The sequence below is a fragment of the Notolepis coatsorum genome (assembly GCF_963971535.1).
Source record: "Notolepis coatsorum genome assembly, chromosome: 1".
NCBI lineage: Eukaryota > Metazoa > Chordata > Actinopteri > Aulopiformes > Paralepididae > Notolepis > Notolepis coatsorum.
The window spans coordinates 143,836,041-143,853,270 of record NC_140165.1 but is presented as its reverse complement, the minus strand read 5'-3'; the positions used below and the strand labels follow the sequence as shown (position 1 = coordinate 143,853,270).

The 17,230-nt window shown below is 41.3% G+C and overlaps 1 protein-coding gene across 1 annotated transcript in view; it reads left to right on the top strand.

The window, feature by feature from the left end:
- Nucleotides 1-17,230, top strand: part of LOC311227382 (intraflagellar transport protein 172 homolog) — an 80,934-nt gene that overhangs the window by 52,923 nt on the left and 10,781 nt on the right. Inside the window, exons 38-39 of the mRNA XM_084312998.1 lie at nucleotides 13,830-13,893; nucleotides 14,068-14,154. Coding sequence (XP_084169124.1) covers nucleotides 13,830-13,893; nucleotides 14,068-14,154 — 151 coding nt within the window. The remainder of the gene's footprint in view (nucleotides 1-13,829; nucleotides 13,894-14,067; nucleotides 14,155-17,230) is intronic.

Genomic DNA, 17,230 nt, shown 5'->3' with positions numbered 1-17,230 from the left:
GTGATAACTGAGAGACATCATTCAGCAACAATACCGAAGGCAGTACAGGTATGGTCAGAAACAAAAGTTCTGATAATTGTGTGGTTACTTCTTCCCAGAATATCTTAACAGGGGGACATTCCCAATACATATGCATAAATGTACCGATCTCACCCTTTAAACACAATGAGCATCGAGAGTCCTGTTTAAGCCCCATAAGGTACAATCGTCTAGGAGTCAAGTAAGTCCTATGAATAAAATTAAGATTAATCTGTTGATGATCCGGGTTGCGTGACGACAGCCGAACGTTTGCCCAGACTTCATCCCAATCAAAATCCACTTCCAAGTCTGGTATATCCTTCCTCCAAACTGGGTCTAGGGGAAGGACTTCATACGAAGACGTAAGTAAGTGACGATAAAAGTCAGAGACGAAGCCTCTCGATGTCTCCTTTTCATAAAAGAATTTGTGATATCTGTGGTGCTCAAGTGGACTCTTTAAAGGAACTCCATGAGCCTTCAAAGCAGCTCTTAATTGTAGATAGAAATAATAAGTAGAGCAGGTGAGGTTAAATTTGTTATGTATATCTCGATAGCTACAGAAACCCTGTTTGTTGAAAATATCCCCTAATGTATGTATGCCCTTCTTTTCCCATTTGGTAAATCTGATAGGTTGTTTACCAATAAGGAGTAAATTGTTATTAAATATGGGAGAATGACTATGCCATTTATATTGGTTAGTAAATTTTTTCTGTGTGTCACGCCATATCCGGATCACATGTGTAATAAGCGGGCAAAATTTCAAGTTGCATTGCTTAATTGATAAGTTGGTGTACACTATATCCTGTAGTCCATGTGGTGCCACTATATTCTCCTCTAATACAGCTGCTTGAGAGTCAAACCAGGTGATCAGTGGTCTTAAAGAGAACGCTTTAAAATAGTAGTAGAAGTCTGGAAATGCTAAACCACCGTCGGCTTTATTTCTATGTGCTGTGGATCTTTTTATTCGTGGAGGTTTGTTGTTCCAAATAAATGTATATGCGACGGAGTGTAATTTTATCCAGTAACCAACAGGGGGGGGTAACGGCAACATTGAACTGAAGAAGTTGATTCTTGGTAAGACATCCATCTTAACTATTGACGCTCGGGCCTGTACTGAGTTTTTTAGTTTTGACCATCTGTCGAAATCATTTGTGATTCTATCTAGGATTCCGGTATAATTATACTTCACCGTTTGGCATATAGTGGGGAATATTTCAACTCCAAGACATCTAAAGTGTTCTACCATTAGTATATTTTCTGGGAAGGAGGTAGCCTTCGCAGTGACATTAAGTGGAAGGAATGCCGATTTTGGCCAGTTTATCTTAAATCCAGATAGATTACCAAAATCATCTATTAGTGTAACTCCTTCCAAGCACTGCAGACACAAGTGGTTTCCTTTCAACGGGTTTATTAAAGGCTTGGTCCTCCAATCCACCTCCAATCCACCGTGAAAACTTAAACAGAAACATAAGTCGCGTCAGGTCAACACAAACAATAATATACACGGTATGAAAACAACACGTCAGCAAAGCAAAATACAAACAAACATTAAATACCTCGTTGGCTGCATGCTACATAAAAAGGGGTCTTATTCTTCTGTTCTTGGTAACAGTCTTGATAGTGGTACACATAGTGGTACACTCTTAGAATTAGGAGAGCCTGTACAACTCGTCTCCGACCATCCCTGCCGCTTGCTCGCAGGTGTCTTAATCAGTCCCAAAGGTAAAAACGCGACAGCAGCCTAACGGGACACCATATATGACCAGACGTCAAAATGAATATATTATAAATTGTAGCAAATTAAATAATAAAGAAAATAAGAAATGAAACATAAATACATTCTCAAATATTACACTTACAAACTGAAATAACATATAAATGATGAAACCATATAATGGCCACAGTTACAATTAGTTTGAGCAGATGAGGCATTGAGGTGGTAGGGTTCTGTATGAACAATATTACATTGTCCGCATATAAACTAATATGATGCTTTGTGCCCCTAATTGAGATCGGCTCTATGGATTGGGATTGTTTTATATAGAGCCAACGGCTCTAGGGATAGAGCAAATAGTCCGGGACTAAGAGGACAACCCTGTCTGGACGAACGCGATACAGGGAAGTGTGGGGAGGTGAATTTACCTGTTATAATCATGGCAGAAGGATCTTTGTATAGTACTTTGGTCATATTAATGAATCCATCTCCTAACCCCATCCTTCCAAGTACTGCCCATAAATAAGACCATTCTAATCCAGTGGCGGCTCGCCACTAGGGGCGCTCGGGCGCCGCCCCCCCTGGTTAAATGAGAGAAGAACAAGAAAAATAATTTTTTTGTTTTTTGTTTTATAGCCCTATAAATAATATAAACATGTTTAAAATGAATAATATTTACTCATTTTAAGTATGTTTGTGTTTCCAATGCACAATATAACGTTAATATATCAAATAAAAAATACTTGTTTTCCTGAACAGGAAGTGACTCACTCCTGTCGCATTTCTCCTGCCGCATTTCTCCTAGCCGTATTTCTCGGCCCGGGCTAGATGCAATAGCGCTCTGAGTGCGCGTCACTGTTTCATCGCTGTATCCGTCGCAGCCAATCAGTGCGTAACGCGCTGTGCGTTGAAATATGATGTTTATGATGGAAGTCGGGCGCGATTTGAAGTGGTCTAAGCAGCAGCGGCTATAATTTTTTCCGTAGCCGCATTTTTTTCAGTAGCCGCATTTCGCGGAGACGCTCTCTCTGATTGGCCAACGCCAGTTTCTAGGTTTCTAGGTTGGTTTCTAGGTTGGTAGACTGTGTTGTTGTGATGCAGCTATTTGTCTTAGAGTGTGACGGCAAGTTCTTTCGACGGTTAAGCTTAGGCACTCTTTCAAAGTTGGTTATGGTTAGAGTTTGTCTTAGAGCAGGGCGATAGAACGCCAGGTAGTTTGCAGGCTGTTTGACGAGGAAATGGGCAAAGACACAGCTCTTCACAGTACTTGTTGGTTAACAACAAGCTATATATGGATGCAGTGTGGACAACTGGACATGCATGGACAATGGACATCAACACAGTCTGGACAGTGGAGTGGATATACTTTATCAAGCCCTTCTGCCTGCTGGACCACTGTGCGTTTCAACTTAACAAGGTATAGTTGCGATCTCTCTCTCTCTCTCTCTCTCTCTTTCTCTCGCTCTCTCTCGCTCTCTCTCTCTCGCTCTCGCTCTCGCTCTCGCTCTCGCTCTCGCTCTCGCTCTCGCTCTCGCTCTCGCTCTCTCTCTCTCTCTCTCTCTCTCTCTCTCTCTCTCTCTTTCTCACTCTCTCTCTGATTGTGTAGGGCATATTGGAAGCGTGGCTGCATTTGACTGACTGTGATCATATTGATTGATGGCAATGGTGATAGTTAAATATTAAATAATGCATGGTACATGTTTGCAAAATGTTTGGTATAGCGCCCCCAATGGCGAAGAATGTACGGGCCGCCACTGTTCTAATCTATCAAAGGCCTTCATCGCATCCAAGGATAATACAGCTATAGGAGGTACGGTATCCTTACTGGCGTCTATCACATGCAGTATCCGTCTAATATTATCCGTGATCAGACGGCCTCTTATGAAGCCTGTCTGATCAGGATGAACCAAAGATGTTGTATGCTTTTGAAGTCTGATGGCTAGTACCTTAGCATACAGCTTTAGATCCGTTCCGAGGAGGCTTAAGGGTCTATAGCTACCGCATTCGTTGGGGTCTTTGTCCTTTTTAAGGAGACAGATATGAGTGCCATATTGACGTCCCTGGGGAAGTTCCCCTCTTTAATTGAGTATAAAATCATATCAAGTAATAGGGGTCCAATTACATCCCAACATGTGAGGTACAGTTCTGGTGGGATACCATCCCATCCAGGAGCCTTACCACTTTGCAATTCAGATATAGCCTCCCTAAGTTCCTCTAGTGTAATAGGTGCATCTAACTGTTTAGCATCTTCCTCTGAAAGTTTAGGTAAGTTAATTTGATCCAGAAATGTATCCATTTTATTATGATCAAAATCCACTTCTGATTTGTATAGGTTGGAGTAAAACGCTCTAAAAGTCTCGTTGATTTTTTTGGGGTCTGTAACAAGTCCTTGTTGGTCATTAATAGCAGGGATATCAGAAAATTGTGCATTGGATCGTATCCTCATAGCCAGTAGGTGACTCGGTTTAGAACCATGAAAATAATAATGCTGTCTTGTACTGCGTATTTGAAATTCAGAATGTTGTTTTAAGATGGAGTTAATCTCTTTTTTTAACACTTTAATTCAAGACTCCAATTGAAACGAGTAGTTGCGTTGTAAAGCGGAGAACAATGACGAGTGATGCGCTTCCAGCTCTACCAATTTGGAATGTCGTTTCTTGCGGAGGTTGGAGGCAAAGACCGTAGTGTTTCCCTTGATAAAACCCTTTACCGACATCCATAACATTCTGGGGTCTAGTACCGACGCCGCAATAACCTGCAGGAATTTATTTAGTTCATCTTTGAATTGTGAAATGAATTCAGTGTTTTTCAGCAGTATTGAGTTAAAACGCCATCTTGGGGCACGGGATGTCAATCTACTAAATGAGCCCTTTAGGAGTAAATAGCTATGATCTGATAGTGCACTAGGTCCCATTTCCACGTCAAAGCTATCAAATAGTCTAGGTGATGCAAAAACATAATCTATTCTGGAAAATGTCTTGTGTCTACCTGAGAAAAAAGAGTACTCATGGGCCGTAGGGTTGAGTAATCGCCACAGATCATTTACGCTTGTATCCTTGGCCCATGCCTGTAATGCATCAGAGGTCTGTTTCTGTTCATTGGAACTGGTGGGGTTAGATTTATCCATCGAGGGCTCCCATATGGCATTAAAATCCGCTCCAGTTATAAATGAATACTCAGGGAGATCAAGCATTGCTCTAGTGAGTGTATCGTAGAAGTTAGCGTCGTACAGATTAGGGGCATAAGCTGCTACCAAAGCGATTTTCCTGTTACTGTAGTCTATTTTAGCAATGGTTATTCGGCCGGCTGTATCAGACCATACGTCCAATAATTTAATATTCAGATTTCGTTTCATGACTATAGCTACACCACGAGATCTAGTTCCAAAAGATGAGTAGCTTATGTTTTGATATATTTTATCCGCCAACTTTACATTGTCATTCAATAAAAGGTGCGTTTCACTTAAAAGAGCCACATCAACCTGTTTGCTTTTCATCAATGTAAGCACGCTTTTGCGTTTATGTGGTATGTTTAGTCCCCCAGTATTCCAAATCAGTATATTCAAACTAGCCATAATCTAAACATGTTGCAGTATTCTTGTGTGTAATTCGTCTAAAGTATTGATTCATAATAGATATATATCCAATTGAGGTCCTGTTGTGAGCCGAGCTTGAGCATAATAACCAACATATAGAAAACACATACGAACACATATAATCCCCTATTCCCCCTACAAGAACACAAACATAAAACACAAACATAACACCCAACAGTGAACTTCCAATTCCTGCAACCTCTAACCGGTTACAGGAGATATTCCACATTATTATGGTTATGTGGAAAGAGGGGTTATCATTAAGTAACCCCTGCCACCAGATGGTGAGTGTGGCTATGGTTATGGGACAAAAGGTTTCCCATATCTGCATGGTAGACGGCATGCGGGTGCACAGTCCCTCCAATAATTTCTCTATAGCTAATTTGTGTAACTCACGTATATATCTAATACTAATACCATTCAAAGAATAGATTATAATAATAGTCATAGTATATGCAGGTATGCATACATATACACGATACTACATATGCATACACACGCATACAACAATTAACAGCACCCTCCCCTCCAGACATGTCTCTCTAATCTCTATAGATAATTTGTATAACTCGCATAGATCTCCAATACCTTTCAAAGCATAGATTATAATAATAGTCGTAGTATATACCGGCAGCAGCCTAACGGGACACCATATATGACCAGACGTCAAAATGAATATATTATAAATTGTAGCAAATTAAATAATAAAGAAAATAAGAAATGAAACATAAATACATTCTCAAATATTACACTTACAAACTGAAATAACATATAAATGATGAAACCATATAATGGCCACAGTTACAATTAGTTTGAGCAGATGAGGCATTGAGGTGGTAGGGTTCTGTATGAACAATATTACATTGTCCGCATATAAACTAATATGATGCTTTGTGCCCCTAATTGAGATCGGCTCTATGGATTGGGATTGTTTTATATAGAGCCAACGGCTCTAGGGATAGAGCAAATAGTCCGGGACTAAGAGGACAACCCTGTCTGGACGAACGCGATACAGGGAAGTGTGGGGAGGTGAATTTACCTGTTATAATCATGGCAGAAGGATCTTTGTATAGTACTTTGGTCATATTAATGAATCCATCTCCTAACCCCATCCTTCCAAGTACTGCCCATAAATAAGACCATTCTAATCCAGTGGCGGCTCGCCACTAGGGGCGCTCGGGCGCCGCCCCCCCTGGTTAAATGAGAGAAGAACAAGAAAAATAATTTTTTTGTTTTTTGTTTTATAGCCCTATAAATAATATAAACATGTTTAAAATGAATAATATTTACTCATTTTAAGTATGTTTGTGTTTCCAATGCACAATATAACGTTAATATATCAAATAAAAAATACTTGTTTTCCTGAACAGGAAGTGACTCACTCCTGTCGCATTTCTCCTGCCGCATTTCTCCTAGCCGTATTTCTCGGCCCGGGCTAGATGCAATAGCGCTCTGAGTGCGCGTCACTGTTTCATCGCTGTATCCGTCGCAGCCAATCAGTGCGTAACGCGCTGTGCGTTGAAATATGATGTTTATGATGGAAGTCGGGCGCGATTTGAAGTGGTCTAAGCAGCAGCGGCTATAATTTTTTCCGTAGCCGCATTTTTTTCAGTAGCCGCATTTCGCGGAGACGCTCTCTCTGATTGGCCAACGCCAGTTTCTAGGTTTCTAGGTTGGTTTCTAGGTTGGTAGACTGTGTTGTTGTGATGCAGCTATTTGTCTTAGAGTGTGACGGCAAGTTCTTTCGACGGTTAAGCTTAGGCACTCTTTCAAAGTTGGTTATGGTTAGAGTTTGTCTTAGAGCAGGGCGATAGAACGCCAGGTAGTTTGCAGGCTGTTTGACGAGGAAATGGGCAAAGACACAGCTCTTCACAGTACTTGTTGGTTAACAACAAGCTATATATGGATGCAGTGTGGACAACTGGACATGCATGGACAATGGACATCAACACAGTCTGGACAGTGGAGTGGATATACTTTATCAAGCCCTTCTGCCTGCTGGACCACTGTGCGTTTCAACTTAACAAGGTATAGTTGCGATCTCTCTCTCTCTCTCTCTCTCTCTTTCTCTCGCTCTCTCTCGCTCTCTCTCTCTCGCTCTCGCTCTCGCTCTCGCTCTCGCTCTCGCTCTCGCTCTCGCTCTCTCTCTCTCTCTCTCTCTCTCTCTCTCTCTCTCTCTCTCTCTCTCTCTCTCTCTCTTTCTCACTCTCTCTCTGATTGTGTAGGGCATATTGGAAGCGTGGCTGCATTTGACTGACTGTGATCATATTGATTGATGGCAATGGTGATAGTTAAATATTAAATAATGCATGGTACATGTTTGCAAAATGTTTGGTATAGCGCCCCCAATGGCGAAGAATGTACGGGCCGCCACTGTTCTAATCTATCAAAGGCCTTCATCGCATCCAAGGATAATACAGCTATAGGAGGTACGGTATCCTTACTGGCGTCTATCACATGCAGTATCCGTCTAATATTATCCGTGATCAGACGGCCTCTTATGAAGCCTGTCTGATCAGGATGAACCAAAGATGTTGTATGCTTTTGAAGTCTGATGGCTAGTACCTTAGCATACAGCTTTAGATCCGTTCCGAGGAGGCTTAAGGGTCTATAGCTACCGCATTCGTTGGGGTCTTTGTCCTTTTTAAGGAGACAGATATGAGTGCCATATTGACGTCCCTGGGGAAGTTCCCCTCTTTAATTGAGTATAAAATCATATCAAGTAATAGGGGTCCAATTACATCCCAACATGTGAGGTACAGTTCTGGTGGGATACCATCCCATCCAGGAGCCTTACCACTTTGCAATTCAGATATAGCCTCCAGCGTTTCCGTTAGCCGGTAATTACCGGTTTTTGACCGGCAAAATCTGTTGAAGTCCGACTTATTTAATATCTCCGGTCTTAATGTCCGGTGAAAATAATTCCCTGAGTCTAAGCACAATTTGATTATTTGAATTGTATTAAAATAGGCTAAAATTAAATAGCCTATGCGATGAACGAAACTATCATTACATTTGTTTCCTCGTTGCTTCTAATAATGACAACGACGTTGTCAGCGAGAGCTTAGTGCTGGGTGTGCGAGTGCATGTGAAGCTGCAGAGCCAGAGAGGCAACGGCACAATGCAGTATTCCATCAGTACTCCAATTCGGCCATTTTCAGCCAATGTTGGGTGGGGGGCGCTGTTGTGCGGTTCCCAGAAAAGAGCCAATAACAGCTGAATGAGCTTCTCTGCAGCGCCATACTCTTTGCAAATAAGTTGTTGCGAGGTGGAGAGAGTCGTCACGCAAACCACGATAATGTTGCCGCCTCTCTGCTTTCTCAGTTCTTCGCTTGATATAATTAATACAAATGTCCAATATAACGGAATTCGTTAGCTCATAAAAATGTGATTATAACAGACTGCTGTTGACCGACTGCCCACATACGCGGTCTATTTTAGTTCAAGTCAGCAGCAGCACGGAGTATCGAGGGACTTATTTTATTTGGAATATATTAATTAATGACTGTATACGCAAAAGTAGCCTAGTTTTAAGTAATAATATTATAAATCTACATGCCTTGAGGATGACATTCTTTATTCTAAACTATGACCGGAATTAATCTCATTTGTCCGGTAGATTGAAATCTTGCAGGTCACGGAGACCGACAACAATTTTTTCTAACGGAAACCCTGATAGCCTCCCTAAGTTCCTCTAGTGTAATAGGTGCATCTAACTGTTTAGCATCTTCCTCTGAAAGTTTAGGTAAGTTAATTTGATCCAGAAATGTATCCATTTTATTATGATCAAAATCCACTTCTGATTTGTATAGGTTGGAGTAAAACGCTCTAAAAGTCTCGTTGATTTTTTTGGGGTCTGTAACAAGTCCTTGTTGGTCATTAATAGCAGGGATATCAGAAAATTGTGCATTGGATCGTATCCTCATAGCCAGTAGGTGACTCGGTTTAGAACCATGAAAATAATAATGCTGTCTTGTACTGCGTATTTGAAATTCAGAATGTTGTTTTAAGATGGAGTTAATCTCTTTTTTTAACACTTTAATTCAAGACTCCAATTGAAACGAGTAGTTGCGTTGTAAAGCGGAGAACAATGACGAGTGATGCGCTTCCAGCTCTACCAATTTGGAATGTCGTTTCTTGCGGAGGTTGGAGGCAAAGACCGTAGTGTTTCCCTTGATAAAACCCTTTACCGACATCCATAACATTCTGGGGTCTAGTACCGACGCCGCAATAACCTGCAGGAATTTATTTAGTTCATCTTTGAATTGTGAAATGAATTCAGTGTTTTTCAGCAGTATTGAGTTAAAACGCCATCTTGGGGCACGGGATGTCAATCTACTAAATGAGCCCTTTAGGAGTAAATAGCTATGATCTGATAGTGCACTAGGTCCCATTTCCACGTCAAAGCTATCAAATAGTCTAGGTGATGCAAAAACATAATCTATTCTGGAAAATGTCTTGTGTCTACCTGAGAAAAAAGAGTACTCATGGGCCGTAGGGTTGAGTAATCGCCACAGATCATTTACGCTTGTATCCTTGGCCCATGCCTGTAATGCATCAGAGGTCTGTTTCTGTTCATTGGAACTGGTGGGGTTAGATTTATCCATCGAGGGCTCCCATATGGCATTAAAATCCGCTCCAGTTATAAATGAATACTCAGGGAGATCAAGCATTGCTCTAGTGAGTGTATCGTAGAAGTTAGCGTCGTACAGATTAGGGGCATAAGCTGCTACCAAAGCGATTTTCCTGTTACTGTAGTCTATTTTAGCAATGGTTATTCGGCCGGCTGTATCAGACCATACGTCCAATAATTTAATATTCAGATTTCGTTTCATGACTATAGCTACACCACGAGATCTAGTTCCAAAAGATGAGTAGCTTATGTTTTGATATATTTTATCCGCCAACTTTACATTGTCATTCAATAAAAGGTGCGTTTCACTTAAAAGAGCCACATCAACCTGTTTGCTTTTCATCAATGTAAGCACGCTTTTGCGTTTATGTGGTATGTTTAGTCCCCCAGTATTCCAAATCAGTATATTCAAACTAGCCATAATCTAAACATGTTGCAGTATTCTTGTGTGTAATTCGTCTAAAGTATTGATTCATAATAGATATATATCCAATTGAGGTCCTGTTGTGAGCCGAGCTTGAGCATAATAACCAACATATAGAAAACACATACGAACACATATAATCCCCTATTCCCCCTACAAGAACACAAACATAAAACACAAACATAACACCCAACAGTGAACTTCCAATTCCTGCAACCTCTAACCGGTTACAGGAGATATTCCACATTATTATGGTTATGTGGAAAGAGGGGTTATCATTAAGTAACCCCTGCCACCAGATGGTGAGTGTGGCTATGGTTATGGGACAAAAGGTTTCCCATATCTGCATGGTAGACGGCATGCGGGTGCACAGTCCCTCCAATAATTTCTCTATAGCTAATTTGTGTAACTCACGTATATATCTAATACTAATACCATTCAAAGAATAGATTATAATAATAGTCATAGTATATGCAGGTATGCATACATATACACGATACTACATATGCATACACACGCATACAACAATTAACAGCACCCTCCCCTCCAAACATGTCTCTCTAATCTCTATAGATAATTTGTATAACTCGCATAGATCTCCAATACCTTTCAAAGCATAGATTATAATAATAGTCGTAGTATATACCGGCATGCATACATATACACAAAACTACATAAACACACACACACACACACACACACACACACACACACACACACACACACACACACACACACACACACACACACACACACACACACACACACACAAATCACTATTATGTGCATGTATAGTGTCCCTAAACTGCCATTTTAGCCTCTATTTTTTTTTGTTAAAATGGCAAGTCTCTCTTGGTAGCCAAGCACTCTTGTGCGTTGAGTGAAAGTACCTATATGCTCAAGAAAAGAAGAGGGAAAGAAAAACAATAATAATAGTATAAGGGAGCTCCAGTAGCTCACCGCGTACCTCGAGCGCTATTTCGGCACCGGGGACAACCGTGCTCGTCACGGATATGGGGTAGCAAGTTCGATTCCCGGACAAAGCCGTAACTTTCTCAGTGTCTTCCCCCCATCTCTACCCCCATTCAACCTGTTTCTATCGGTCATTCTTGACCAGAGAAAAAAAAAAGCGATAAACGCAAGAAGAGCCAGCGGAATGGCCAAAGTTTTAAAAAAAAATAATAGTATAAATATATCCTCTTAACGTTCAGGGGGGCCCCATACAACTTTTTGTACAGGGCCCCCAAAGAGCCAGAACCGCCCCTGCCTGCACGCATGCATGCAGGTATGCATGCACACACCACACGTATGATACATACACAATGCTACACACATCACCACACCCACACACATACATTCATGCATACATATACACACACATACTGCATGTACATTATACCCACATAAACCTATGCATATATAAACACATACACACACATATACACATACATATATACATGCCCACATACACCGATTCCTGATTAAAAAAAATAATATATATATATATACATAAACATGCCTACACACACTACTCATAGAGAATAATGAGGACTTTTTTTCATAATAATAATAATAATAATAATAATAATAATATATCACTTGTATTTGTTATCATCCATAGATCATTTAAGCCTTCACCTTGTTCTCATCCTTCTGGCTCTTAGTTTAATATTTAATAATTGGGGAAAATAAAAATAAAAGTAAATAAACACTCTTTGCGCCATATTAAGGTCTACAAGGTATAGGCTATTAATTAAATAATACATCATTTTAGAGTAACAAAACGAAAATCCTTTCACAATAATTTTTCGTTTGTTGTCCATGTGTAAGCTCACATGAGTTCACATCTTCTAATGGGAGTCGGGGAAGATGGACGCAAGAGAGAGGGCTGGGGGGGGGGGGAATGCAATTGTCTTATAAAGTTCAATATTCCATATTGTCCGGATAATCATGAAAAAAGAAAGGGAGGATATGGCGATGGTGGGGAATTGTCACTGGATTCCAGTAGATCTATTCTATTATGTGGTCGTCACGTTTACAGTACCTTAGTCTCTCAGGTGTGAGCCACCGTCTGCTCCGTGCCTCTGGTCGCGCGTCCTCTGGAACGCGGTGGATTGGGCATCTGCGCTGCGCACCGGGGCCTGATTTAGTCTCGGCTCGGTAGTAGGGATAATTCCCCGCTCCCTTAAGTGCGTGTCTGCCTCTTCTGGGGAGTTATACGTTGTAGTTGTTCCACCATTTTCAAACACCTTAAGTTTGGCTGGGTATATGATGTGTGATTTCACTCCTTTTTCTTTCAATTGTTTTCTTATTGGGGCGTACCTGCTTCTTTCATTTTGAATCTTGCTTGAGAAATCCTGAGAGAAGTAGATTCGATTGTCTCCTACTTTGATCTCTTTCTTAGACCAGGCTGCTTGTAGGACTTTTTGCCGGGTGTTCCACTGTAGGAAACGCACCACAAAGGATCGAGGGGTTGCATTTACCTGTGTCAGCTTCTTACTGAGCGTGCGGTGCGACAATATGCAGTGTATCCGAGGGGATCTGCAGCTTTTCCAAAAGTAGTGCATCCACTGCATTGTCCCCCTCTGCGCCTTCTTTTACTTGGTAAATCCGTACGTTGTTCTGCCGAGATTTATTTTCTAGGTATTCTACTTTTTCAATCGTCTTTTTTTGTTCTTGTAGCAGGTGTTTCAGGGCCGCGTTTGTAGTCGCCTCTCTCTCTTCAAGCTGATGTATTCTTTGCTCGGCCTCTATAATGTTAGTTGCAGCCTCTCCTAATTCAGAGTGGATTTCGTTAACTTCCTTTTTTATTTGTTTAATCTCCGACGTAAAATTCCCAAACTCGGATCGGAGATCTCCAATTTGTTTGGAAATGTCTTCTTTGAAGTCTGTCAACATCATCTTGATACTTTGTTCGAGCTTTTCCATTTCTTGTTCTGATTTGTTTGTCCCGCGTGGCGGCTTCTTTGTCTTGCTCTTTGTCGTATTTGTCTGAGTAACCGCTCCTGATCTCAGATCCATTGGCACAACATGATTTGATTTATATTTATATTTCGAGTTGAGTTACGTTCATTTCAACACATTTTGGAGGTTTGTGAGGAGACACTCACAGCGACATGAACTCGCGTGCCGTCAACCGGAAGTTCCTGATCAGCTCTGTGACATTTGACTGTTGCACAGGCCAAGATATAAGGTTTCAAAGGGTGCTCGATACCGCCATCTAGCTGGATGCGGCCGGTATTGCACTTTGGCGATCTCAGACTCATTCCCTATGGTAACACCAAGGTCCCCGGATGAATAATGAATACAAATATCGAATAAAAGAATAAACGATGACGAGTTAACCCGACTTATCTCGGGTTTGGCCATTAAAGAGTTAATGGAGGGTGATGTTTTCCTTTTATTCCATGTATAACCCACCTGGCCTTTCTGTTATTCCCTGCAGATATGAAGAGTATGTAGACCACAAATACAAAGAGCACTTGAAAAACCAAGGCAAAGTAGACTCTGTAAGTAGACTAACAAAGAAAATATCATGGTCATTGTACACACACACACACACACACACACACACACACACACATGAAAGTTGAAGTATGAAGATCTATCAAAGATTGAAATATTGCCACATTAAAGGTATACTGATTATATGTTGATACATGTTGTACTGTATGTGTGTGCAGCTGGTTGGAGTGGATGTGATGGCAGCTCTTGACATGTATGCAGAGCGGGGCCAGTGGGACAAATGCATCGAGACGGCCTCTAAACAGGTACAGTACCCAACACTAAGCACTGAAGACACAGGAGAGAAAGTTATTTATTAAGACAGTACGAAGGCAGAGTGGGGAGAGTAGAGTGACACAGGAGAGAAGGTTATTTATTGAGACAGTAGGAAGGCTGAGAGGGAGACAGAGTAGGGGAGACACAGGAGAGAAGGGTCATTATTGAGACAGGACATCTGAGAGGGAGACATGGGAGAGAAATCTCTTTATTGAGACAGTAGGACGTCTGAGAGGGAGACATGGGAGAGAAATCTCTTTATTGAGACAGTAGGACGTCTGAGAGGGAGACATGGGAGAGAAGGCTCTTTATTGAGACAGTAGGACGTCTGAGAGGGAGACATGGGAGAGAAAGCTCTTTATTGAGACAGTAGGACGTCTGAGAGGGAGCCAGAGTAATGGAGACACAGGAAAGAAGGTTAATTATTGAGACAGTAGGAAGGCTGAGAGGGAGACAGAAGTAGGGGAGACACAAGACAGGAGGTTCTTTATTGAGACAGTAGGAAGGCTGAGAGGGAGACATGGGAGAGAAGGCTCTTTATTGAGACAGTAGGACGTCTGAGAGGGAGCCAGAGTAGGGGAGACACAGGAAAGAAGGTTAATTATTGAGACAGGACATCTGAGAGGGAGACATGGGAGAGAAAGCTCTTTATTGAGACAGTAGGACGTCTGAGAGGGAGACATGGGAGAGAAGGCTCTTTATTGAGACAGTAGGACGTCTGAGAGGGAGACAGAGTAGGGGAGACACAGGAAAGAAGGTTAATTATTGAGACAGGACATCTGAGAGGGAGACATGGGAGAGAAAGCTCTTTATTGAGACAGTAGGACGTCTGAGAGGGAGCCAGAGTAATGGAGACACAGGAAAGAAGGTTAATTATTGAGACAGTAGGAAGGCTGAGAGGGAGACAGAAGTAGGGGAGACACAAGACAGGAGGTTCTTTATTGAGACAGTAGGAAGGCTGAGAGGGAGACATGGGAGAGAAAGCTCTTTATTGAGACAGTAGGAAGGCTGGGAGGAGGACAGTGGAGACAAGGTGACAATCTGGTGAGATTTACATCCCAGGTCAGCAGCGGTACACGTGGCTCCAGAGGCAGTAGTTCCAACCACTAGACCATCCGTGGGCACTAAGATGCCCCATAGTTTATCCCTGGTACTTTATTTATTATACTATAATGAGGCATTTACCAATACACGGGTTATGATGTAATCAGGCCTTGTGCCATAGACTAGGGTGCCATAGACATATGTAGGAACCTTGTTCATAGATGTTTTGTTGAGTTAAACCCACAACACCTCCAGAAGCAGGTTCTATACCCACTCTCGGCAGTACTGCAATACTGCTGTACTAATATCTACAACCTCACTGCCAACAATACAACCTTAATATCTACATGACCGCATTGTTTAGCTGTAATAAACTAAAGCTAGGGCTGCTAAGGATAACGATAATGACAATAATGGGACAATCATGAATGAGTATTTCATGCCCACTGTTATCTCTCCATCTCTAGAGAAATTTCAGTTTCATTCATTCTCGCATGGTTTCAATACAGGATTCCCAGCCAAATACACATTGGGTCTCATTCACTAACAGACTTAAAACAAAAGTTAAGAGCAAATGTCATCGTAGCTCCACTTAAGACCTTTTCGGGCCGATTATGGCATTCACAAATGGTTCCTTCTCGGGGATTCGCGCGTAGCTAAGAGCACGATTTACGAGCATGGAAGAGCAGTCTTAAATTGGACAGACTGGTGTGCGCCGTGATCTTAGGGGCTTTATTTGGGAGGAATCATGGTGATTGCGTTCACCTAGATTCTACAGACAGAATTAAATAATTATAATAATAATAAATATGACTATCTCATTAACAAATTACAATTACGTTTTACATTTACAGTCAAGAGGTATCGTGGTGTCCGAAAATAAATAAAAGCACTAAACTAACACTGCAAATGACAGTGGATAGATAAATAAGAACTAAACCCAATCGCGTTTTAAAAAATTATAAAAAAAAAAAAAAAAAAAAGAGAGAGAGGCTCCCCCGTATTCAACAGGTAGCGTGGAAGTGATTTGCAACCGATCAAAATTAGATTAGATTCAAATGTATTGTCATCATACAGCACACTATAGTGGAATAGACCGTATTAATATTCCATATTTATACCTTCTTGTTGCACGCTCCTGGCCACCTGCCTCAGTTGCAAATCACTTCCACGCTACCTGTTGAATACGGGGGAGCCTCTCTCTCTCTTTTTTTTTTTTTTTATTTTTATAATTTTTTAAACACACATTTAAACAAACATGACAACACACGATAAGATACACAAGCATTAATACACAGTGTATATCCAACGAAATTACCATCTATACCAATGTCTTATACAGGATATACCCCTAATACCTGTTATCTAAAAACCTACACACATATGCTCCAGCTCGAACCCCCCCCCTCCCGGACCCCTCTTTGGATAGTACCTCCATTATCCCTCGCACCTAACCAGACACTACCATTATAAGCTAGCTTTTATTCTCTCCACCACTTCTAACCACATTGACATTTTGGCAAATTTTTTCCGGTTGAAACCAGCGTGATGCGATCAGCTTTTTAGCTACTGTGATACCCGATAAAACCAATCTCTTTAGCTGTGGATGTACTGCAAACTCAAAAACATCATTCAATAGTAATACAGAGGGGTGTACAGGTATATTCCAAGATACGAGTTTTGATAATTGTTGGGTCACATCTTTCCAGAATATCTTAACTGGTGGGCAGTCCCAATACATGTGCATAAATGACCCTTCGTCCCCATTTGTACATTGGGAGCATTTGGAGTCTTGTTTAAGACCCATTCTGTTCAGTCTTATAGGAGTCAAGTATGTCCTGTGAATATAGTTAAGATTGATTTGTTGATGGTCCGGGTTCCTTGATGTAAGTCGGACATTTGCCCAGGCTCCTTGCCAATCAAAGTCACTTTCCAGGTCTGGTATATCCCTCCTCCAGACAGAGTCTAGTTGGAGGGTTTCATACGAGGACGTTAGTAATTGATGATAAAAATCTGAAACAA